The sequence below is a fragment of the Strigops habroptila genome, chromosome 1, assembly GCF_004027225.2.
Source record: "Strigops habroptila isolate Jane chromosome 1, bStrHab1.2.pri, whole genome shotgun sequence".
Lineage (NCBI taxonomy): Eukaryota > Metazoa > Chordata > Aves > Psittaciformes > Psittacidae > Strigops > Strigops habroptila.
In genome coordinates, this window is record NC_044277.2 from 89,556,620 (window position 1) to 89,581,845 (window position 25,226).

At 42.5% G+C, this 25,226-nt stretch overlaps 1 protein-coding gene across 8 annotated transcripts in view; it reads left to right on the forward strand.

Moving 5' to 3' along the window:
* HIVEP1 (HIVEP zinc finger 1) overlaps positions 1-14,990 on the forward strand; it is a 135,789-nt gene extending 120,799 nt beyond the window's left edge. For 7 of the 8 annotated variants that reach the window (XM_030487749.1, XM_030488013.1, XM_030487921.1 and 4 more), the window contains 2 exons: positions 2,659-3,176; positions 6,007-8,075. In XM_030487749.1, coding sequence (XP_030343609.1) covers positions 2,659-3,176; positions 6,007-7,182 — 1,694 coding nt within the window. In that variant the 3' untranslated portion in view covers positions 7,183-8,075. Of the gene's footprint in view, positions 1-2,658; positions 3,177-6,006; positions 8,076-9,908; positions 10,011-14,429 lie in introns of those variants that run through there. The other variant, XR_003991663.1, reaches the window with a different exon arrangement.
* The last annotated feature ends 10,236 nt before the right edge of the window (positions 14,991-25,226 follow it).

A 25,226-nucleotide genomic window follows, 5' to 3' on the forward strand; every position in this document is an offset into this window, starting at 1 on the left:
GTCTTCTTTAGAGAAGACCCATGACCTGCCTGGGTCTTCCAGCGCTTGAAACTCCAGCATCAGGTCCTCTGGCAACTCCACTGATATACAGCAATGCTTAACGAGATCACGAATTACAAAGGCTTGGGCACCTCTTGTTTCAGCAAATGTGCACACAGGTATAAATCCAGAGCAGAGTGTTCCTTTGTGCATTGCCTGAGCAAGCTAGTCGGGAATGTGTTTTTCTCATCTGACGTTTCAAAGTGGTGTGGGAGTAAGGGAACCACATTGATTGCTGTCACCTCGCCTACACTGCAAGCTCTGGCTACAGGTAACCAACCACACTTAAGTAGAAGCTGGCAAATGCACAAAGGGTGGAGGTAAACAGGGAAACAATAGAGGGAAATGATATCCCACCGAGTCCTGCATGTAAGGAATTTGTGTCCCACACACAGTTCCCCTTTTCCTTTCCAAGGTTTTATTCTAGAAAGCCAAAATGTATGCAGAAGATTTCTACATAAGCAGCATTTACTAGTAAATCATGTAGCAGTTTGAATGTTGGTTTGGAAAAGGAGTTTCTTATTATAAACCAAAGCATTGTTTGATCATATGTTTTCCTTGCTTTACAAATGTGACAAGTCAATCTAATCATTTCAGGTAGTTTCTCTTGCCAGTGGAGACAGTCACTCATGATTGACATCAACTTTCACAGAGAATGGGATCCATGTAGAGCAAGGGAGAAAAAAGAAAAGAAAGTAGGATTTCCCAGGGAATAGTTACGTGATGTTGGGTAAAGAAGCCAAAGAGAGACCAGACTGAAATCCAAGGCTTTGCGATGCCCTGTGCATTGTTTAAAGAGTTGCAGGAAATGCATGGGTCATTCTCTAGATGTTACACACAGAGAAGTCTTCAAGATGCAGAAGCATTAAGGGAAGTTATTTCCGTTCAAAAATCAAACATATGTAGAGGTCCTAACGTTTTAGATGTGTTTGCTTTGCAAATTAATGATGAAGAAACACTGTTTGTGTAAAGAAGAGAAATGACAGAAGTATAGAGAAAAAAACATTGAAAACTCCATGTGGTTTTGTTAATAATATTTCTAACAATCCTACTACCTTTTTTTTTTAATGGACCTTACTGAATTAATTTTTCCACCAAAATGTATTTTCATTTCTGAACAGCTTTGTCTGTAGATGAGAATTATAAATGAAGAATAGTTAAAACTCTAAAAAATACTTTTGTTAGCATTGTTCCAATGACCTGGAGGATTTGGGGTGTTTTTAATAACATTTCTGTTTCATGCCTGCTGTAGTAAATATAGAAATTCTATGGTTTCCATATTTAGTTAATGTACACATTACTTTGTAGTCAAAGAGGGGCAAAGTCATTATAGAGGGATTTTTTTCAAATAACTATTAGTCTCATTCCTAATTGCATTCCTCATTTGAAATCATAAAGGCTTATAATGAAGGGTAACTTATGGAGAGGTAGCTCAATTAAACCCATTTATTTTACCTGGAGTTCAAGATGCTTATTTTGGTTTCTACCACATAGCAACCTAAAGCATTGGTAGCACATTCAAATACATTTAAGGGTCTGGGTTTGGGGGGCGGTTTTCAGAATTGTTCATGTTGATGGTAAGTTGCTGTGTAGATTTCCCTAGAACAGGATCCCTGAGATTTTAACTAACCAGCCATCATTGCTTTTGCAGAGCCAAGTGATTTTTATGCTGATATTTTTTTTGGACAGCTCAGCAGACAGACCTTTAATCGAATATAAAATATTAGTGCATTCGAAGCATTTTGTCTTTTATAAAATATGATCCCAGACAGTCTGGCTTGGAATCAGATACAGCAGATGGGATTTTCTGTCTCTTTACTAAGGACGATTTTTTCTTTCCAAGTTGTGATATAAAAGAAGGTGAGAAGCTGCAGTAGAGCTGTGTTTTATAGAGAAATTTACCACTAGACAGCAGTTTGGCTTTAAGACTTGAAATCAGGAGGGCTTCTTCATGTGAGCATGTGCTCATATGAGCAGTTTTATGCTTAGGTAAGTTTTGAAAGGATGGGGGCCTCCCAGGACATCTGGGGTGACTTGTTAATAAACCTTTCAAAACATTAGCAAAGTGAAGAAATCTGGTGAGATCTAATTTTGGTCTCTTTTGCCTGTTAAGGAGGCAGATTCCTGACTAACAGCCTCCAGTCTTTCTGTTTGCATCCTTCAAAACCCTTTGCAGCAGTGATTCATATTAGGTACAAGGACACCCACTTATGAGTCAGAACCAGCCAGAGAATATCCCACCGCTAAGGCTGGCAGACCAGCTTCGTATGTCATCACTGGGAACTTAATGAACCGGGAATCTGCTCACTTCTCCCCAAGCGAAAGAGTGAAGGGTGACTTGGAGCAAATGGTTATAAATGGCTTAAAAGCAAACAGCCAGATCTAGAAGCTTAAAAACAACATGGAGGCAGAAGAGATTATGTAGCTGTAGAATTAAATATGTACAGTGGAAAATAAGAACAAAAATGAAAATTTTCCCTGTTGTTTTGATGGAATGGTATGTGACTGAAAAATGCATGTGCCATGTGTTATTTTGGTGTTTCTGATTACTCCCTCCCACCTCCTTCCCAATCTATCCAGAACCTTCACTGGCTTACCTTCTAATTCCCACTTTTGCAGGTGAGAAGCAACGATTTGGCTATGACCGGTCAGGATATGATGTGGAGGAGTCTGATGGTGCCGATGAAGATGAAAATGACAATGAAGATGATGATGAAGATAGCCAGGCTGAGTCAGTCCTATCCACAACCCCTTCGGTGACAGCCAGCCCCCAACATCACCCCTCTCGACATGGCCTGCAGGATGCCAGCAGCACGGATGAAGACATCAGACTTCCAGACTGTTTTGCTGGGGTTCACGCGGACTCTATGGATGGTCTGCCAAAAGCATTGCTCACAAAGATGACCGTCCTCAGCGCGGCGCAGTCGGTTAGCAGGACCTCCAGGTCACCAGCAGAATTCACCCATCAGGAAGCACATGAGGATAAAGCCCAGGAGAGAGTAGTGGTGCCCCGCAGTGCCAGTGCAGCACTGGCAGACGTCACTCCTACATCTCCAGGTCGCCAGATGTCTGTGGATTACCTGGATCCAGAAACAGCTTTGGGCCACTCCTTAATATCAACTGCAGCTGTTACAAAGGTAGGAGTGTCTGATTCCGAGGGAGAGAGCGGGATTTAAAATCCTGCTTTTAAAGATCTTTTGGGAGGGAGATTTTTCAAAGATCAAAATGTTTGTTTTTCCCTTTATTCTTAGTTGTTGGCTGATGAGCCTGTATGAAGCATTGAAAGTAATTAAAGCACAGATGTGTAGGACTTTAGAAGCAACAATGTTGTAGGAGCACTGCTTTTCAAATTCTTTATTTTGACTGCATTCTCCCTGAAAGGATTAATTGTATACAGTCATTTCAGCTGAAGTTTGGAGCTGGTAGATTGCCTTACAAATAAGGGGTATAACAGATACTTAGAATGAACGTATGGTGGTGAAGTTTTCAGAGGAAAGTGGTAGAATTCAGAAGTCATTTCACTCTGAAATATGAAGATAGAATCATCGATAATTCCCAAGGGAAATTAGTTTAGTCCCAAGGGGTTTTGCTTTATCACTATAAAAAAATGGTGCAATTGTTTGTCTCCCCTCCAAATATGCTTAGTAGCAAAACTAGAAGGAGCACCAGATGTTCAAGGAGATTGTCCTTGCACAATAACAAAAGGAGAGGCGAGCACAGAACTGAGCGCAGCTCTATCTTCCTGCAAGCTGAAAGAACATTTTAATCAGAAAAGGATCAATTTTGCCCATGCCTATTGTAGACACACAGCCCTTCAGAGCTGTGTGCGGAAGGATGAGGTCAGACTGTATGCAAGGCTGCAGGGGCGTTCAGTAATTTTGGTGACTGTTGTCTTGAAAGCTCTGCTGAGGAAATCACAGAGAGAAACTGACAAGCGTTGACCCTTTAACAGTATTTTAATGCAATATTTTAATGGGCTGTAATGGGGATGGTACAAGTCACATACCTGACTGACCCTGAGGATAAAGTTTTGATTTCTTACTGCAGACCATGAAGGTACTAGAGCTATACAGAATAATGCTCAGGAAAATGTGATGCAATATGTAGTTTAAATGTAGTTTAAATAATGAAGAAATTACTGCCTTCTCTGTGATGAATGCAGTATTTACAAATGGTATATGCATGCAGTTATAGAAAAATAAGCAGCAGGAAATTTTCAAAAGCATAAAGAGTAAGTAAAAATTTCATTCTGGTTTAAATACTTACTGACTTCTTTTTTCCTTAAAAACCTGTATTACTGGATTTCTTTCTTACAACATTTGAGATAGTGAACTGTTGACAAGGAGAAACAGCAGAAATTATTGCTGTATGTCATTGTTTGACACAAGTTCATTCCTGCCTGTACAACCGTGAGTCCATGTGGCAAATGTAAATTGGAGTGATTTTGTAGTATGGCAGAGAATAAAATGAGTGGTCTCTGATCACGGTATATACCTGCCACAAAAGGCGTAGGATCTTAATATTTGGATTTGGGGTTTCAGTTGTTGCCAATAGATACCAGAAAGACACTTGACTGAGTATACTCCCTCATCAGACAGAACCACTGAAGCCTCAAGAAAATATTCACACTATTAACAATGTTGAAAGGCCTTCATTAATATAGCTCTAATAATTGTCTACATGAATATACTAAGGGGGAAAAAAAGGGCATCTAAGTAATACAAGGCAGTAATTCCTCTCCAGACTACCACCTACTTTCCCAGACCAAAAGAAGTGGCAGCCATGTGTCTGATGGCTCATCTACAGTCTGTTTCTATTATGAATGGTTGTGGATCCCACTTCTTGCAATCAAGACAAGGGGTCGAGACAGCTCAGGAAGGCTGTTGTATGTTCCTTCAAAAGCATCCATACCAGTTTATCAGGATTTCTTGTGAGGTGTCAGACAGGACTTAATTCTAAGAAAGATGTTGGCTTCCTTCTCACACCCATCTTCCCATTTAGACTGGTTGGCACTGCATAGTCAGTAAATCATGTTCTCCTTTAACCAATATATTTCATACCAGCAGTTTTCAAGGGCATTACTGTTCATGTTTAATTTTTTTTTTGCCTGCCTGCTCTAGAGATTTCTTGAGAGTTTGGTCAAAATCACAGAATTACCATTTAGGACTATATAAATAAATAAGATTACTTCACTGTATTTGTTGTGAACATGCCTAAAACAGAAAGATATTGAGAGATTGCAATTGCAATTTAAGACTTCTCCATTTAGGAGATTTTAGGAAGGGAGTTGCCAGCCTTGGTGGATAATATAGGCTATATGAGAAGAAAAGGAAGCATATAAATACGATTATCGGTCCAGGCGTGTGCACCAAGCTACAGTGAGATGTACACTGAGGCAGCAGTGACATGTGGGTCCCATGTCTCACTCCGGTATCAGCCTGTCACCTCTGCCTCTGCAGGCGCTGTAGTTGTCATCCATCTCTTGTCATTGCATATTGCCTGTCTTCCACATCAGAAGCACCTACAGAGAGATGTGCCATGATCCTGCCTCTGCTTGCTGGAGGCTGTAATGCCTCCAGGAGAGGAACCCAGTGCATCAGAAATGCCAGCTTATGCTTCTTGCCTGAGGTGATTTCCACAGAAAACAGTTCTCCAAAGCCTTCTCACTCCTTAAAAAAACACATACAAAGGATATGCAGCAATGTTTTCAAGTACTAGTGTTCAAGAGAAATTAGCCTCTCCTAATTAGGAGAGGAAAATTCAATTAGTGGGCGAGGAAGGAGTTGGAAAAAGAAAGGAAGGAAATTAGTTCATTGTTCAAGCTGGGCAGTATATATTGTGAACCAGTTTGTTGTTGTTTTTTCTTAAAAGGGAGTGTGGGAAGCACTCCCAGCTACCTTGTGTTTTCATTTCACTCGAGGATAGTGGTGGCCGCCGCACTAACACGCCTGTGTTGTTCTCTCCCAGAGCACGCCCTCCGTCAGCTCTCCCTCCTCGCCGGTGGACCGCGGCATGCAGACAACAGCGCCGTTGCCCTACGCTGAAATCCCAGAGGAGAAGCTGGCCGGGTGCCTGCAGCCCGCTGCCGACCGGAGGGCTCCCCAGACTCACCTCTTCAGCCACCTCCCCCTGCACTCGCAGCGGCAAGCCAAGGCTCCCTACGGCACAGTACCTGTCGGGGGGATTCAGGTGGTCCCTGCCGGCCTGGCCACCTACTCCACCTTTGTTCCCATCCAGGCGGGGCCGGTGCAGCTCACTATCCCTGCCGTTAGTGTGATTCACAGAACTACCAGCGCCCTCGGTGAGACGGGTGGCGTGGCTGCCAGTGCCACCGCGAATCCCATGGGAGTTGCCGAGGTGAACAGTGTGGTGCCATGCATTCCCATCGGCCAGGTGAGCGTGCCGGGTATCCAGGGTCTCGGCACGCCCAGCCTGCAGCCTCTGCCCCCGCTGGGCATGGAGACAGTGAACATCTTGGGCCTGGCAAACACAAACATCGCCCCGCAGATGCGCCCTTCGGGAATCACCCTGAACGCCGTGGGCCTCCAGGTTTTGACCGCCGGTGCTGCCCCACAGGGCAACCCCAGCCCGCAGGCCCACATTCCCGGCTTGCAGATACTGAACATCGCCCTGCCGACCCTCATCCCCTCCGTCAGCCCCGTTGGTGCCGAGGGGCAAGGAGTCTCCGAGGCGCCTGCCGCAGGCAGCAAAGCCTGCGAGGCGCAGCCGGAGCTGGCTACTGTCAGCTTCCCCACAGCCCAGGTCAGCCAGGCTGGCAGGGACACTTCTCCTCAGGCGGCAGCTGGCGGCCAGCGGTACGGTGGGAAGAGCCACCCCGAGCCCACCCCGCTGACCGACTGCAAGCGACCCGATGGTCCAGGGAAAGCAGATCCTGAAAAGACTGACCTCACGAATCCCGCCAAGCCAAAGCGCGACGTCCCTTCCCTGCAGGTGAAGAGGGCTGCCCCGGCAGAGCCCCGTGCCAAGGCGAATCCCGACGCGTTAACCAAGTCCCCGGTCCACCGAACTGTGTCCCCGGACAGACAGGTACACAGGCCAGCCGCCTTGCCCCGGCGGCAAAACACGGTGCAGTTTAGCGATGGCAGCAGTGACGATGAGGATAGACTTGTGATAGCAACCTAGTTTTTGTTTTTCATTGTGTTTTTATTTTTTGGGGGTTTTTTTAATAACACTTACAGGTTTCTTTGCAAACCTTCCTTTCCTTAAAGCACATTTTTCTGACACAAACTCATTACTAATCTTCGTGCAATCATGAACTCTTGACCAATAATTGTTGTTTCTTGTCAGCTCCAGCCATTTTTGTACATGTTGTATAGACGATTGTGCCTTTTTGGAGTTTTATGTTTAGAAACCTGTACAGATTGTTGAATATATATATATATAATATATATATATAAAATATGTATATTAAAACCAGGTAGTTGCTTGTGTTCAGTAAGTAAACATCCTATGTCAGATAAATAAAGGATTAAATTATATGTTGCACTGTTAAATGTAAATTTTTATGGCTGTGGGACAAAGTTTCTGTGTACAGATCTAGTATGTAAAACTCCATATTTATTGTATCCATATTAGTCTTGGAAAAGGGTCTGTCCATCTTTCTTGTGTAAGACGGTAGCTTTACACTTACAAGAGAAATACAGTATCTGTGTTATGAAATATTACAGTAAAATTTTGTTTACTGACTTTACCATTGCTTATGTTGTGCCTTCTTGATGCAGCCTGGTAGTAGGAGAGGCGCGTCACTCGTTGCTTTTAGTACCCTCCCAGCTGCGTCCACCTTGAAAGGACCTGGTGGTGTGTGCCCCCATGGTTTCACCTGCCACGAGAGACACAGTATGCTCTTCAGGATTACTTGGAGCAAAACCTTCCATTCCGAAACATCCGGTGATGGCAAAGTGGGGAGGGAGTCCTTCAGCTTTTAGCAGAGCGAGCATCCATCCACCTCGTGTTTTTAACACTTCCTAACTAAAATTTCAAGACTATGTGAGGGAAAATAGCAAAAGGGTCAAGACGAAATATTTTTTATTTGTAATCTTGAACTATAAAACCACTTTTTATTGACATTAAAGTATTGTTACACAAGAAAGGAATAATTCTTTGTGTGTTCTTAATTGCAAAATCCGCCATACAGTTGGTGAAAATGCCACTGCTGTAATGAGGATTTGGCATTACCAATTACCATCACCTTCTTATGAGACTGCATTTCAGGTGATCTTCGTTTACAGGTAGACAAAGCCAATTTCTCCCTAAATATGGCTTTGTCTTATTCATGCAGGGGGAAAAAAAGGGGTAAGGGTCTTACATATACAATTAATGTGCCCTTATATCAACAAACTTTTCATTATGGGCATACAAGACATGGATGGATCCTAAAATAATGAAATTTAATAAAATTCTGTTTGCACATAGTGAAAATAATTTAAAGTCACCAATAAATTTTAAGGTGTTCCACGCAGGAGACAATTCTCACGTTACAAGGCTACACATTCCTGAAAGTTCCAAACTGACCTGGGATTCATGCTGAAATTTTTAAATAGAGTTGGTTTTCTCCTGTGTCCTTACATCACATTCTTACGGAAGTTTATAAAACCATTTTTACCACCAAATTCCAGTACAAATCTGGAAGATGTAAACATAAAAGCATGATCACCTTAATGGAAATAATAACAAGGATGAGGGCATACAAAACAGCTGGAAGAAAAGGGTAGGAAGCAAATCTTAAGAAAAAAAAGAAATCGGGAGTGAACCTGAATGTGAGCTGGGCTGCATTGTTCACAGATTAACTCCTGTACTCAGCTCAAAGAACTAATTCATACCTTGTACTGCTCGTATTCAAGAACAGCACTATCCTAGATCCATTTTTAACTTTACATTGGCTTTTGTACTATACTCACATTGTACTCATTACATTATTCCATTACAGTGTTGTAAAACTGTAGGCGATATTGAGTGAGCTTTATTAACTTTCAGAGAGAACACTTCAGTACCAGAAAATCATTTATATTACTGTGATTATCAGCCAATTGTACTAATCCAGCAATTAGAAACACACATACTAGAAAGGAGAAATTACTCTCGTCTCAGACATGAATGTTGGTGTAATTCCTTACCATGCAGAGCCTCACTGAGGGCACGAGCACCTGAGCCACGAAGCACTCTCAACTCACATTGAACTTAATGAGAGTTAAGAGTACTTGGCACCCCACAGCGTCGGACTTCAAGTGTCTTATGTGCAACCACTGTGTAAAATGTCACTGTGCATTTGTATGTTCTTTTTATAAACATGTAGTGATGTCAACGTGTCGTACATCGTTACCATTTATACCAAACGTGAATTTACCTGCACCAGCCAAGGTTAAAACAAATACATTGCCGCATTACATATGCTCTGAAACTTTTGCTAGTAGAATCAGGTGATGGTTTGTGGTTAATGAACTCAAGAAACTTTGCATTAGTTTTAGCTTCTTTATAATGGACACTTACACTTACCTATAAACTAGAGCTATGCTTATTAATGTGAGTATAAGATGACTGGATCAAGTAGGTTTACAGCAAAGTAAAATTGTCTCCAAAATTTTGAATACCATCACAAGTTATTCGCATTTTTCTGAGTTTTATAAGGAAGTAGTAGGTAAGAAATTGCTCTTTCACATGCCCCAAAGTCCTGATCTTGCTAACCATTTAGAAAGTCCAGCGATTCACTGTATATACACCTTAAACATTTACTTGACTAGCAATTTGTGGTGTGCTCATGTTCTAAGGATTAGTTCCAGGAAGTCACTAATTTAGCAGAAAATTCAATCTGGTGAATCAGGTGATCTTCATGTGTCTCTTTTCTATTCTAGGTGTTTTGAAGACATCAAGGTCAAGAGATGGAAGTGGTATCTTGAAGAATAACAAGACAACAGATATGTCATAAAGAGGAATGTTAAGGCGTGTGTCATTTGGTAAGTTAATAGCAGGACAATAGAGAGACAGGACCAAGAGAATGGGTACTGATCAATAGTGAGCGATCACACTTAGCCAGGCAAAGCAGATGAGCCATATTTGAAGCAGAATGTCCACTAACAACAAAAAGATTAGTGGGTAGTTGCAGATACATCTAACCTTGTTCAAATGGAGTTGGGAGGAAAACACACTTTTCTAGAAGATGGGTGTTTGTGGCCCTGAACATTATACTGTTTCCTTTCTCTCTAGTATGTTTCCAAATGGATATTCCTTGAGGTGCTTCAAACCTTGTGCAAAATGAAAAAACAACAACAAACTACCAGTGTGACCAGAACTGAGAGAAGGTTAAACCCCATAAGTCTTCTCTGTTAGTGTCGCAGTTCATTTTAATCGTGTGTAACCAACATCTATTCTGCAAGTCAGCATACATGGGTGTCCTGCATCAGCACAAGCCTGTGGCCAGTGTTAGCAGTTATGTTTTCATTCTGAATTTATTCCTTTTATTTTAAATTGTGCTGTATCATTATTCTCTAGTCCAGTGTCATTAATGATTGGAAAATGGCACTCCTATTACCACAAGGATCCTTCTGTTCAAGTCAGTAGCGAGGATCTCAGAGAATTTGCCAGTGCAAGATTAGGCTGCTCTTCAGATGGTGTAAATTATCACAGCTGAATTGGAGTAAATAGCACCATGGCAGTTTACTCAGGGATCAATTTTTAACGACTGTCAGACACCCTCTGGCAAATCCAGCACAGCTGTTTAAACATTAAAAGGCCAGAGCAAGTGTTGCTCCTCAGTGCACCCAGGCACAGTCTGGCATCTTCACACAATCTATTCTCATTGAGAGGGTGCAAGCAGGTGCTGGCTAACGGCTGGGTGCAAGTACAGCCACAGTAAGGACATGGCACTCTCAGCTTCTGTAAGACCCATGTGGATGCTTCCCTGGTACCTGAAAAAAGCCCTCACTAGAAAAAGAATCGACCAGTAGCCTGAAGCTTTTCTCTTTCAACTCAGACCTTGATTGGTTTCTCATTGCAGTATGTGATTTCTCATTGCAATATGTGATGTTTGCTGGTGATGCGGGTATCTGATTTTGAAGGCGGCATGTTCTCCTGCTGTCCCTATAGCAATATTGGGTTTGGAATGCAGACTCATTAAATGTGCCTATATTCCCCACTTGGGCTTTAATAAGCTACAGCATGAGCTACCTTGTCACTTCTTAGGACAAGACCTAAACCAGAAACAGCCTCTTTTGCAGTAACTGGCCTCAGATCTGTAGCGTTACATCCCCAGATGCAACTCCCATCTTGTGGGCCATAGCTGAAATAAAGCAAACTTAGTAGGTTCGGAGATGCCCTGCATTGATTACTGCTGCTGTTCACACTTTTGCTCCTTTCACTTCTCAAGTAAGTTGCTGTAGCTTCAGGTTTCTGTAAATTATGCCCTGAGGCTAGAGCAGCCCACAGTTGGTCCACATCAGCCAGTCCCTTGCCAGAAAGTCTGACAATGCTATTTTACATACTAGCAAATTCAAATGCACATCACATGTGTTTCATCTCAGACAACATACTTGGGCTGAACGCAGTCTGGCCCACCCCAAAACCAAAGATACACCATAAAACAAAGACATACCATGCTTTACACTTAGCTAAACATTCTGTATGGGTTCTTAATGAACAGATTTATCTCGCCTTGAATTTACTGACATGTATGTTAAACAAAATATAAAATGAATTTGACACTGAACAGCTTATTCCAGAAGTCCTCATTTTTTTGCAAGATAATCCTCACTAAGGTTTTATAAACACTTTAGTTTAAACCTGTAAACTGCTTTTCAAACGTGTTTAGCATGGGGATGGTTTCATCAAAACCAAATAAAAAATGCTCAGTTTCAGAGTGAGCGACTTGCCAAAAGCCAGGGAAACCAATCAATCTACAAGTAAGAGAGCTTGCTCAAGATAGCCTTCAGCTGATTTATCTGACAGGCCACTGCTTTTGTTGCTTTTGAAAGATCCTCTAAGACCAGTTACATCTCATAGCAGGGAGTCCTTTTCTTTCAAGGTTTATAATATGAACAATAAGTGTCATCCATCTTAGGTGACTGTTGTGGTCAGTCTCTGGTTGTGAATCTTAAATTATGAATGTCTTCAAAAAACATGACTAGAATTGTTTTTCCACGTCTTCAGGAATTTTCTTTTGCTTGTAAGGGTCTCAGCACCTACAGATGGACATTTTTAATGGTACCTAAAATACCAGGGACTTACACCACATAGAAACCATTTATGGCTTGTATCTTTGAGGATGAGACCACTGCCTTAGGTCTAGAAACTGGATTGCTAACTCTATTGCTGGCTTAGGATAAAAACAAGCTACTTCAAAATACTTCAAATCGATTATTAGGTAATTTTATGTGGAATGTCCGTGGGTGGATGAGCAAACAGCAACAAGGATGTAACAGCATGTAATTAATTGATGTTCATGTTTTGTTCCAGAAATGCTGAATCAAAACCAAAAGAAATCCTAATGGCAAACACATTGCTGTATTATGTTTTTCTCTCCACTTCTCCTCTCTATACTGGCTAAACTACTCAAAATGGTAGGAGATGGCTGGTGATTTTCAGATATTCCATGTGAGATCTAAGGAAACCATGCTGGCTGAAAGATGGCAAGGCTTTACATTCCTTCTGTTCAGTCATGGAAACAAAACTTGTCCTAAGATGAGTCAATTAGCTAGGCGTGCTTAGTTTTCGTTGGTAATAGTAGGCTTGTTTTCCCCAATAAGGTCAAATGTTAAGGCCTGTTTGGTTTTGCGGCTGTACTCCTTAGTGTATTTGAAATCCATTACCATGCGTGAGGCATTTGTGCTTGAAGCAGGCCAGCTGAAGGCTGTTTGTAAAGTCAAATACCCCTAGCATTTCCTCTTGTTGTTAAGTTAACGTGGTTACACCATCCCTTTGGGCTTCAGAAGTTCCATTTGCACATCATTCAGGTCTAAGGTGCTTTGGTGTTGGTACCTAAATACCTTACAGTTGGATTCCTCCTTCTGCAAAACAAAGCATTTGACATAGGTGACAGTCACATCTCTCACACAGCAGCTCTCTAATAAAATCATTGACCTCTAAAAGTCATTCCTCACCCCATCAGCTCGCTGCTCCAGGTGCAGCCATGGAAGTGAGTTCCCAGCCCACTTGTTTGCACAGGGCCTGTCCCCATTGCAGCAGCAGCGGCCCCACATTTGCAAGGGACTTTTGCTGGGATGACTGTGTGAGTCAGCAGTGAACATTGGACATGCACATGCAGTGAGGGACCAGAATGGAGGGAGCATTACCACCGACATCCATGCACATCCCAGGAGCACAGGGCCATGGCACACCTGTAGGGATTTTGCTCAGTGCTGACCTCATGCAGATGCAGGTTTTGAGGGAGGGATAGGCACCATCAACAGGACCTACCCAGACCTGAAGTGGCTAAGTGGAAAGCCACCATCTTGAGACTTCCCCCTTCCCATCCCTTGTAACCAAGGTACATCAAGTCACAATAAACCTTTTGACAGAAATTTTTGACAAATCAGAATGAATTTTAACATGGCTCCAAAATTCCCTGTTTGAACCGAAAGTTGCTACAGCTCCATTCTTGCTAATACCCAAAAACTTCCCAGCTTGAGCTGCAGCCCTTCTGGTACCTGGCTCTCCTCCACAGCAACAAGCAAGAAGGTAGTTTGTTTCTGTGAGGCTTTGCATGCCTCAGGCACACTGTGTGCAGAAAGATCATATCCTTTATACAATGCAATCACAAGGGCTTCAGTCTGAAAATGTGAGTGTCAGGAAAAGGAGATGGTGGTGTCTGCTTCTTATACACCCAATCACCAACACTGCAGCCACTCAACCCGAGGGGTGCAAGGAAGGATGCAACCACTATCCTCTTGGGGGAGGAAGTGCACTAGTGCTGCACCAGCTCTCTCCTCATCTGCAAGGGACTACGTAGCATAGAAAGTGCTTTAGCCTAGGCCAGATGCAGGCACTCACTGGCAGAAATGAGGCTGAGATACAAGAAAGAGAAATAAACCAGGCTGCAAGGCAGAGCAAGCCGGGGAGAGCACCACACCGTAACCGGGCTGGTAGGTTGTTTTGGCACAGGAAGGCAACGTCCTGTATTTCAGCCCTGTTAGCCAGTGTTAGGTGTGTCCCTGGTTTACAAAAACAGTTTAGGTGCCAGAACAGAAGCAAACATTGAAACAGTGCCTCTTTGTAAAACAGAAGTAATGTTTTCATATGGACACCACTTACTTTTGCTCCGCCAACAAATCTAGTGGGTGGTTCAGAAACAATTTTTGACACCTAGAGGTTTAAATTGTGTTTCTCTCTTTCTTTCTTTATTCCCATACCTATAATCATCTGTGACTCTTTCTTATTTACAGTGTTTTAGAGCAAGAGCTCACACACCTAATGCTGATTAATTCTGCTGGACTGGGTAACTGGCTCCCCTGTGGATATCCTGTTTTCCTGTGAATCATCATTCCTCCTTGAGACATCCTCCAACTCAGATCAAAGATCGAGAAAGTCTTAGATATGAAGACATCAGACAGCTCAAACAGATTAGAAAAGACACACACAAAGAAATGCATGCCAGCTTCTCCCCCTGTCCTGCTGAAACTGGCACGGTGAACACGATCCTACACTCTTATTATAAACTAAACAGTAGAAAGACAAAAAGAAGAAAAAAGGAGAGAGAATTTGGAAATTTAGCTTACCCAGAGTCTTCTACAAATTACCCTTTCTATGTATTTGCACTTTTGTACTGACTCAGTTCTCCCTTGCAGTTGGAAACTCTTCAGGCTAGATCCTCATCTGATGGAAAATGACATCTGTAAGCTTTGGCAAGAGCTGCACGAACTGCATCAGCAGAAGACTTGGTACTATCCATTTAAATACTGAGTCTTGCCTGCAAACACACAAATTAAAGGAACATGAAAACACACTGTCTGGTTTTTTCAAGCTTATGTAGCCTGTTGTGTTCTTGATGGCTTTATTCAATTTTCCATGTAGCTATATGAACAACTGAAAAGATTCTGTACCAGTGAAATGCCAAAACCTAAGGTCACGAGGTCAAACTAGATTATCTTAATAGTCTCTTCTCCCCTTGCAAACTTTGAATGGAAGTTTTATCTGCTAAAGTAGTTAAAGTCTTTATTTCAGCAGCTTTTGATCTTGAAGGTTGCACTAATAATTAGTCTTTTAAGATTCTGAACATTTTTTTTAATAGAATTTTAAACTCTCCTTTTAACGGATGCCTTTTAATCCATCTGTAAGAATAAGAGCCATGTTTGATTTAAGACAACGCACAATGTGTTTGGGTAGTTGGAGACACCATTTTTATGTGAGTGTTTGAACAATACATTGGGTTTTTTCAAGTTGTTCCTCCAGTCAGTGGAAATTGCTGAAGGAAGGACCAAAGGACTGTCCTTTTTCTGTCACTAAGCTCATATAAAAGGAAGATAAAATGTGCTGCTCTTACATCTTACAGTGGGCTATTTCAGGCTTTTAGTCCCAGACTTCTAACTCTTCTATTAGTCTTCTGCACTTGGGAAAAGAAACACTTTTAACCTTATGCACTGTAAACACTCACTTGAAGGCAATGCAGGAAAGAATATCCAGCAGGAATACGCTCTGCAAATACTCAGCAAAATCGTTAGATCTGCATATTCTTAATCAGTGAGGCTTTGGCAGAATTAAGGGTGGGTTTTTATCCAGACTACAGTTTGTCCATGTCCCTGGGTGGGGTTCAGCTGTCTGTGTTTACTTTGAGGAGAAATGTCAGCAAGGTCTAATGCTGAGTTGTTCTCTGCCTCCAAAAAAATCCCATGTGGGACAATCATGCAGCATGGTTGTGAAAGGCATCTGAACTGACACCAAAGTTTGCCCCTCGCTTCAGATTCTGCAGCTGGGGCAGCCTTCAGGGCTACTGCAATCATCAAAGGGAGGCAGGACTGGGTTTGAAGGAAAGAGGGCCAAATAACAAGGAAAAGATTTGCTTTCTGCATAGAGACAGGAACCTCATTGTCCATCCTGAGAACAAATGGATAATCTTTTTGTTTTTCATAATCTGCAGTATTTCTGTTGTTTTCATGACCTTCCCCCTTTAATTTGACCCAATACACATGTAATCACCAATGCGCTGGCAGTTACGACTGATAACATCGTTTTTAACATTTAAGAGAAAGCAGAGGGGGCAGTTGTTGGTCTGTCCAATTTGGAAGGCAGTCTGTAGGTGCCAGGTAGGCACACCAGAGCATATGCTGGGTGTGTAGGATATTATACCTGATGCTTCTCCTCTCCTAGATTCCTCCCTTCAGTTCATCCAGGGCAGTGGTGAGGGAGCTGAGGACTGCTGGCTTTTTAGCCAGGTGCTAGCTAGTGCCTCGAAAGAGTTGAAACTCCTACTCCATCTATTAGAGACTATTTTTTGAGCACATCTTTTGTTTTGTGTGTGTACAGTAATGCAATTTTGTCAGCCCCATACTGGAGTACTGACCAGACAATAAAGCTGTCTGCATAACGATCGTGCCAAACGGGGGAAATCGAGAGCTCAAGTTGGATTTGCGCATGTCCCTTTAGGAATCATCTTGTGAGTTTCTGGACTGGCATAAAAAAGGAGCTGTCTGAGAAGGGGTTGGGCTTGATGCTTTGGATAATGAGGGAGAATAACTTTAAAATAATTGTTTGGGGCAGAAAATTAAGACAAAGCCTGGCCTCAGCGTTGTCACAAACAGTCTCCTGCTGCCTGCAAGAGGGCCAGGATTTCACTCACGGATTCTTATGGCTGGAGCATGAAGAGAATCTTACAGCAGAGTGTGGGTATTTCTGGCACAATGGGGATTGATGTTAATGACACCGGAAAGTGATTTCTTTTTTTTTTAACCTGGCAGTGCTCTTTCAAGCAAATTAAAGTCTGATACATTTGCATTTCTATGTGTCATTAACCCAGACACCTACTGCAGGGCCTAAAGCTCGTGTCTACTGGCAAGACTAAATCCTACTAATGCGCTTTTCCTAACACACTAAGGGAATCTGGACTCTCCTTTTGAAGCTGACTTGCTATTTTGACTAATTGCTTCTGGTAACAGTTAATAGCATTTTGCAAAGGCACTTCATCTGCTGACAGCAGATTGATGTAAGGAAGGGACACAGTTCACATTTCCAAAGGGAGCATCGGGAAACCCATTACCAGCTTCATTAATCTGTTAATAATAAAATTAAAGTACAAATAAAATGTGACAAATTAGGTTCTGTTGTGAAAGTCACTATAACAGGAGGCTCTGAATAAAGGTCAAAACAGCCTCTGATTTCTGCTGTGTTTTAATAGTAGAATCAGAGGAGCGCATTGTAGAAACTCTGTAATTAATCTGGCGATACTATAATTGTCCCCAAACGATACAGAAAGAGTTTGACATGTGATTTTTTTTTTTAAATTTAGAACATTTACAAAACCTGGAACATAAAGCTTTGTCACACAACATTTAAATGCTAATCCAATTTCACAGGAAGCTTTCAACAATGTAGGCACAGTAGATAGGCTTACTTTCACTGCCTGCATATCTACGGCTGCCACCTCAATCGAAACTCAAGTTTACCTAGCACAGAGGCAAAAGAGAGAAGAAAAGCCCTGCAGGTGCCGATCTTCTAGCAGCAGCCACAGAAATGAGCACAGCATTGGAAACAGGCTTCATCGAAGAGTCAGTAAACCAGATCAGACATCCCTTTTCTGTCAAGGATGGGTTGGCTTGCAGGGAGCCCTTGCTTAAAATGAAAACTGTATAAAATCTGCTTACCATCCACCCCTTCTTTAAGGGCTATCCCCTAAACCTGTCGGTGTCCCCTGCATCTTTAACATCAGCTTTCCTAGCCATTTCCTAGTTTAGCAGGATATCTAAGTCTAGCCTCTTCAACAGTCCTCCTGCTGGGATCTTCAGCTAACACCACAGAAACAAAATTGCTAAGAATGAGACTGATTCGAGCATCTCCGAGGCACGGTGTTAATGGGTTCTGTAGAAAAATGTCCAATTTATCTAAGTTGCTGCTTATTACAGTTGAGCAATTGCCCCAAAAGCAATCAGTCGTAGAGCATAATTTGGGGACGCAGCTGCAACGAATGGAGGGCTTCCTGCAGACTGGCAGAGCAGTGGTCTGCTGGGAGCACCTGAACCAAAGGCACACTTATTAAAGAACCCAGCCAGGCAAACAAATATATAAACATGTTAATGTGAAGTATTTGAAGAGAATGGCTCATTAAGTCAGGCAGGATGACTATATGGAAAACTGATAGCTCTATTTTAAAAATCAGCAGGAGGAAAAGAAGGCTGTCCTTTCGGTTTATGCAAGCCAAAAGGAGCCTGTACAGCCTTCCTCTCCTCCAGTCATTTTAGGGATAATCTCAGACCCCGAAGAGGCCCGATTTCCAGTTTGAGAAGCACCACGTGGAGTTAGTTATGTCAGGGAAGAAGCAAGGGGAGGGGGGAGGATAAAGAGAAGAGGAAGAAGGACACACTTGTGCCTGGTCTCCAAGAGGAGTTTGCGGTTACTTGTACGAGGTGTGAACAGTGTGGTGAGGAATTGCCCCAGTGTTGACGGGCTGGGGCCTGGGAAAGGCAAGAAACCTGGAGCAGTTGCCTATCAGTGTGAAAACACTCACAGACTGGAAATCGGATCTAAACTGTACTTAAAGGCCAGGAACTCTGTGGGTTGTGAGATGAGATATTAAGCAGAGAGGCAGAGTATAGGAGGGAGAAAAGGGAGCAAGAAAACAGCCTGCTCTGGATGGAGCAGCTTTTAATAGCACAGCACACACTCAGATGAAGGAGCAGGACAGAGCCTCACACAGATGAGCAGGTTTTTTCTCACAACATGTAGCAAGAGTCCTTCTTGTACTGAGCCTGACTTCGTCTGCTTGGTTTATGATCAGTTTCATATTTAAAATCTATTTGTTATTAACATAAAGTCAGATCTCTAATTCTTGTTTTAGTGATTTGAGCTCTAGAAGTCCAGCTATCAATCCAGTTCGGTTTGGGTACATGGAGAGCCAAGTTGTCCATGCGAGGGGGAAGATTTTGGGCAAAGCAATACAGACAGGTCCAGGATTGCAGTTGCTTTGGGAGCTGGCAGTTGCTTGATTTGAATTTAGTTAGTTGAGGACTACCTGTTGACTTTATCTGCTCAGCAAGAGCTCATGGACCACTGCTCCTGCTAACAGAATGCTATTTCCTATCTCTTTGCTACCATTTCCTATCATTATCATTTTCCTATCCTTCTGAAATGGGTTTCTCTCATGCAGTATTTGTATAAGGTGAGAAAGGCAAGTGCCGCTTGGTTTCTCTCTTTCCTCCTGCTTGTATCGCTTCTGTTCAGGAGAAACTTGTTCATACTTGACCCAGCATAAGCCTGAGGAAGATGGTCAGAACAATTGTAAAAGACCTACCAGGTTGCTGAGTCTTCCTCAAAGTCTTTGCTAGATACATCTGCTGCATCACAAGGAGGGGAGCTTCACACTGCTAGTGCTTAAATAGATGATCCTGCAGCTTTCTCTTGTAAAGGTAATCATGCCCCAGGCTTTTCTTCTGTTTCTTTGTATATAGTATATGCCTTTCTTATAATTGCTATCTTTCTCCTTCCCAAAGATTTCTGCTTTGTAAAATATTAGAAAGAACAATCCTATGCAGAGAATTAATATCAAATAGGGATGACTTTCAGGCCTGAATGCCCAAACATGGTTCCTGTAGTCCAGTCAGTACAGTATAACTCTGGGATCAGCATTTGTTCTAAGTAATTCCAGCTTGATATTTTAATTCTTCAAAGGCAGCAATTGTAATAGCAAAATCCTGGCCTTGGTTTTTGGGGCGCCTCTACTCTTTTGAACAGACCTGTCAGCATCTCAAGAACATACAGCATGACCTATAACCAATCCAAGAGAAAACTGGCATCTCTTGCTTTAACAGTTTCATTGCCACTTTCTCTTCATCTTTGGACTGTAAATGTTGACTAAAAGTCATTTTTAGTCGAGGTTTATGTATCCTGTCACACATGTATTTCTCCATAAAGATAAAAGAAGATGCCAGGGAAAAAATCTGCCTTTGTGTTCAAATCCTTGTTCATGGCCAACAGTGCTGAAGTTCATTTTTTGTTGTCTCTTCAGACAGTGAATAACAGAGCACATGTACCATTCTGCATGGAGGATTGGGAGCAGTATAAACAAAGCAAAGAAACATTTATTTAATGTTGAAAAATTAGGAATCAGAGTATGTATTTAGAGAGTTAATTGGGGTTTGGGGTTTCTTACTTCTTTTTTTCTTTGATTTTTTTAGCTGTGGCAGTGTCTTAGCACTGTGCCCATGAGGCACGTATGGTTTCTTTCTGTTGCTCCCCAAATATGCTCTACATAAAACCAGATGCCTCCTGCTCCTAGGGCCAGGCACCAGAGCCTCAGCTGAAGATCAGTGGTCAAGCTAAGCATCTACATGTGTATCTGTTGTTCCAGGCTCATCTGTAGGAACAACCATCACAAAAATTCCCATACAGTCTAAATGGCTGCTGTCTCTCCTTAATAGGCTCTTTTCAGCTTTCCAGAACTTTTCACAGTAAAATGAAATAGTAGGAAACAGAAAATAAATAAGCTTTTAGCACAAAATAGTAGCCTGCTCAAGGAAGAGTAGAGAGAAGTATAGCTGTTGGTAGTTTGGAAAACCAAGCTATTAAAGGGAGAGCCAAATGAGGGATTTAGGGTGGAATGGGGGAGGAAGAGCTGTTCAATCTGGCAAAGAACAAGGAAGAAGCAAAGAGCAAAAGTTGGAAGCTTAAGTAAGATGTGTGTTGTTACAAATATAGAAGGCAAATAAGGATACATAGCCAGTATGAGAACAGTTTAATATGGGATGTTCCCCATTCCTTTCAATCTTATGTCAAGATTTGGATAAATTTCTCCATGGCTCAATCAGAACTTCTGAGCTTGATGCAGAATTTGTTGAATGAGACTCTTTGGCCTGTATTAAACAAAAGATAGAGTAAAGAGTCCTAATGCTCCCCATGGCTGTAAAATTTATGAGCATATGAATTTATGGGATTGGAGTTTACTTTTAAGATCCCAGTCTCTGGCTGGTTGCCTGGTAGGGGGGAAGGATGTATCACCTGAAGGCGTATTGTTGGACACTTGAGCTATTACTGGTCTCAAGGCACTCAATCTGTCACCAGTACCCTCAGCTGAGAGCGAGACCCAAGTGAATGTTTTCGACACCTTTTCCAGGGGAGAGTTTCTATCCTAACATCCAAGCCTGAAACCTGCCATGATTTATGTGCTTGTCACACTACAAGTAATGCCACTGAGAGACTGGGGGAATGGTCACCAAGACAATCACGAAACATAAAATCAGGTGTACATCAAGTCAAAGGGACAACTCATTGCTGCTAAAACTAAAATTCAGCAACATGAGCAAGTCTTTGAAGTTTCGGGGCCCAAAAGAATCAGAACAAGAATAGATGAGAAAATACTGTTGAGCGCTGTTTTGCAGTCATGGGCACTGTGGTCCCTTAACCAGTTTAAAACCATGGAATATACCTTGGTGTTGGAGGCATAAGGGAAGATCTATTGTGAGAAAAGATACTAGTAACTTCTGGATGGGGTTTCCTCTTCACCAATGGAAGGTAACATCTCCCAGGCTTGGCAGCAACACAACATTATCAGCTGGGGCATGGGCAGGGGACCACTGATGGCACTGATGGCACTGTGGCATAAATGGCACATTTGGCTGAAAGAAGGAAGGTGTCATCAGAGCCAGGAGTGTGCCAGAGGATGGGAAGACAGTTGGGACTGCTTGGGTAAAGAGCTTGGGGTTCAACAAGCCTGGACATTTCAGAGCAAAGACCTTGTGTGTTCTGAGAAGCAGGACTATATAACCTGTCTCCTCTCTGTAAGCAAGTCACACCAGAGACATATGTATATTTACACATACAGGTGTCTGTCTCAACTGTCTCCCTTTAAGGGGGGAGAAAGCCAGTCAGACCTCCAGATTAGCAAGTGCTTTGGCAGCCCAGTGTCTCCAAGAAACATATGGCTGGGATCCAACTGTTAAGTCTTCGTCAGCACCATGAGACCATCTCTAATGGGATTCTCTTCCCCCCTCCATCCCTTCCCTCTCCTCTTACACTTGCCAGTCTTAATTTAATTTTAGCTGTCAGAGTCTCTTTGCTCCTGATATTTCCTCATGTCTTCCCTAAGTAAACCTATGTTTATGACATTAAATACATTCACTGTGTATTGGTATCAAGTAATTGCTCTTAAAAGATAATCTTCCCCTTTCTGTTGTTACCCTTTTATATCCTCTACTATTTTTCTTGGTAAGTTATATGGGGAAGAAATTACTGCTATTTCGTCTCGAGGCTTCCCTGAGGAACCTTGTCAAAATGAACAGTCCTTTTACTAAGCTTTCCTATACAGATTGAGCAGAAATAAAACAAAATAATTAAATGGCTCCTGAAAGAATTCAGTGCCTAAAACCCTGGGGAAAAATAATGGTTCCATCTATGCCATTGCAAAAGCCTTTATTGAGGCACAGCATTCATTCTGCATAGGGTCTTACGGTGCCATCGTCGTCACCATCAGATCTGAGTGCTTTCCAGGCGTGCAGTTAAGTGACGTGACTAATAAGTGTCATGTGTTTGTTCTTGCAGCCTCTCCCCGCTGGGAGAAACCTGTATGGTTGAGAGCCTTGTTTTGGAAGTATATTGCTTTTGTTTGAGGCATATTTTCATTCTTGTTTTTAGTATACTTGTTATCATCTGTTTCTGTTACCAAAGTTTAGTTGCACTCGGGGAACAAGCGTGCCTCCCAGCTGCCCGTTCTCCTGAGTGCTTTGTTCTTCAATTGGAGAGAGAGGAGAAAAAAATGAGTATTTGGAAAGTTTTTCTCAAGCTAGAAATAAGAGGCTGAATTTCACACTAGTGACACACACATAATCTGTGCCTACAAACAGCACGATGAATAATGTCTTGGCTCATTCTGCTGTGCGAAAATATCCTGCATCCATGCAAAGTTATGGTTACCATAGCCCCAAGCACGGTTCTGACATGGAAACCCTGAACAGCCTTTGCCATTTTTTTCTTAGAAAGCACACTGAGGGTTCCTTGACTTCAGAATTTGCCCTTCTGGTCAGATCAAACAGCCCGAATCTGTTTAGTTTTCCGGCTCGTCTGTTTCCCCCCTACCTCTCAGAAAGCGAGAATTAATGGGCTCAGTCCTGCAAGACACTGGTCTTTCTGGCACCGGTTCAACAAACCACTTACGCAAGTGTTTAAATTTTAACCACGCATAGGAGCTGAGTTGCTGAGGTTAATGGAACTGTAGCGGAGACTGCGGTGGGATCATCTTCCCTGACCCCACAGCCTGACCTGCCAACATCCCTCCGACTCCCGCGCTGCCATAACATGGGGGTGACCTCAGCACATGTTTGTTTATCCTGGAGTTAAATGAGTATATGAGGACTTTGCTGGATCTGCCTTAGACTGCCCAGCCCTAAAGTTCAGATCTCCACAGAGTAGTCACCAGGGAAAAGCAGATGGGTGGGATCAGCTCCATCAATGGCAGCCAACGACCTTGGTCATGAAACCCTTCAGGCATCTATGACATGGGCAACCTCCTGGGACAGCACCCTCTTTCTCACTGACCCACCACATTTTCTGAGGGTTATTTTGCCTCCGAAGGGGTTTTGTGATGCAGGGAGGGAAGGCTGGCACCATAGTTTGGGCATTTGCATTTATGGGGACGTGGACTTCAGTGGTTTCCTCCAGTGCCACGTTATAATGGTGAAAGGAGAAACCACTACCCCCAGCAATGCCTGTGCATGAACAGGGGCTCTCATGAGTTCTTTAACAACAAAATTCATCTTAGGAATGATCACTGACAAAACTTACAAACCTTTAGAGGCAGCCAAAATTGACCCATCCTTTTTCTTCAGGGGGGTGGGGGAAACAAGCTCCAGTGGTCCCAATTACTCTGTTTGCTAGAAAAAATATTTTTGTGTAATGACCTCAGTAGGGAGTAAGTGCCTCCTTTTGTGTATTAAATTAAAATCTCTGGGGGCACATTAGGCCATGTAATTTGTATTTCTCAGATGCAATTTAAGTCTTTCATCAAAAAAAACTTCATAATAACTGAGCTCTGTGATACCCAGTAGATCCATTTTCGTGTGAAGGATGGAAATAGCCGGCAACATGTTAACAAATTCCATGGGGATACCAATTGTAATGGTAAAAATAATCTGACGTGGGCATGAGTTTGCAAATATACTGCTTTATGGATCACTGAAAAAGAAAAGGCTGTCTAAAACACTTTCTTTATATTAAGATAGAGGTGGGGAAAAACTCCCTAGCCTGCTCATTAAAAATGGAGTACACGAGCAGTTTCCAAAGAACAGAGGCCCAAAATGATGCATCTCTATATCTTATTTAGAAAAATTCCCATGTACCAGGAAGACTGCTTGCATAAGTTGTCATCACTTCTGCTGCATTAAATTGACTAAGGAAAGGAGAGGTCTGCATGAGCAACAACTTCCATGTACTGGTAACTGCAGAGAAGAACATAATTTCCAGTGCAAATAACTGACGCTGGATCAAACCTCTTGTTTTGAGGAGCACATGTAGAATTTCCAAGGTTTTGGGACTTTTCCAAGAATTGCCTGTGAGTGTAGGAGAGCCCCAAGCCTCAAGATTGTTCCTCTGCCTAAATCCTGGGAGAGAACTGGTATGTTAGAAAACAACCGCAGAAATGGGCCTTATACACAACTTAGCCCCTGGGGTGGGAAGGCATTTTCTGGTGGGAAAAGCAGCATTCCTCACCCTCCAGCTGGAAACTTTATCTAACACCATTGCTTATTAAAGCACATTGATGGATGCACTCGTCTGCAGCAGTTCGCCTCCTGAGGAGAAGCAGAGCCCTCAGTAGGACTCTCAGCAATACCACTCAGAGTTGGGGGGTGTTTCTGTGCAGCCATGGTCTGAATGTAAACCTACAAGCAAATAGTCCAGGTCAAGGAGAGGGAGAACATGGCTGGATATAAAGAGGGAGATGGGAGAATGGAAGAAAATGCAACGAATTATTCAGCAAAATAACAGATACAGTCTTCACACTACATTGTAGTTGAAGTGATGATAAAACATCTGGCAGTCTCAAAAAA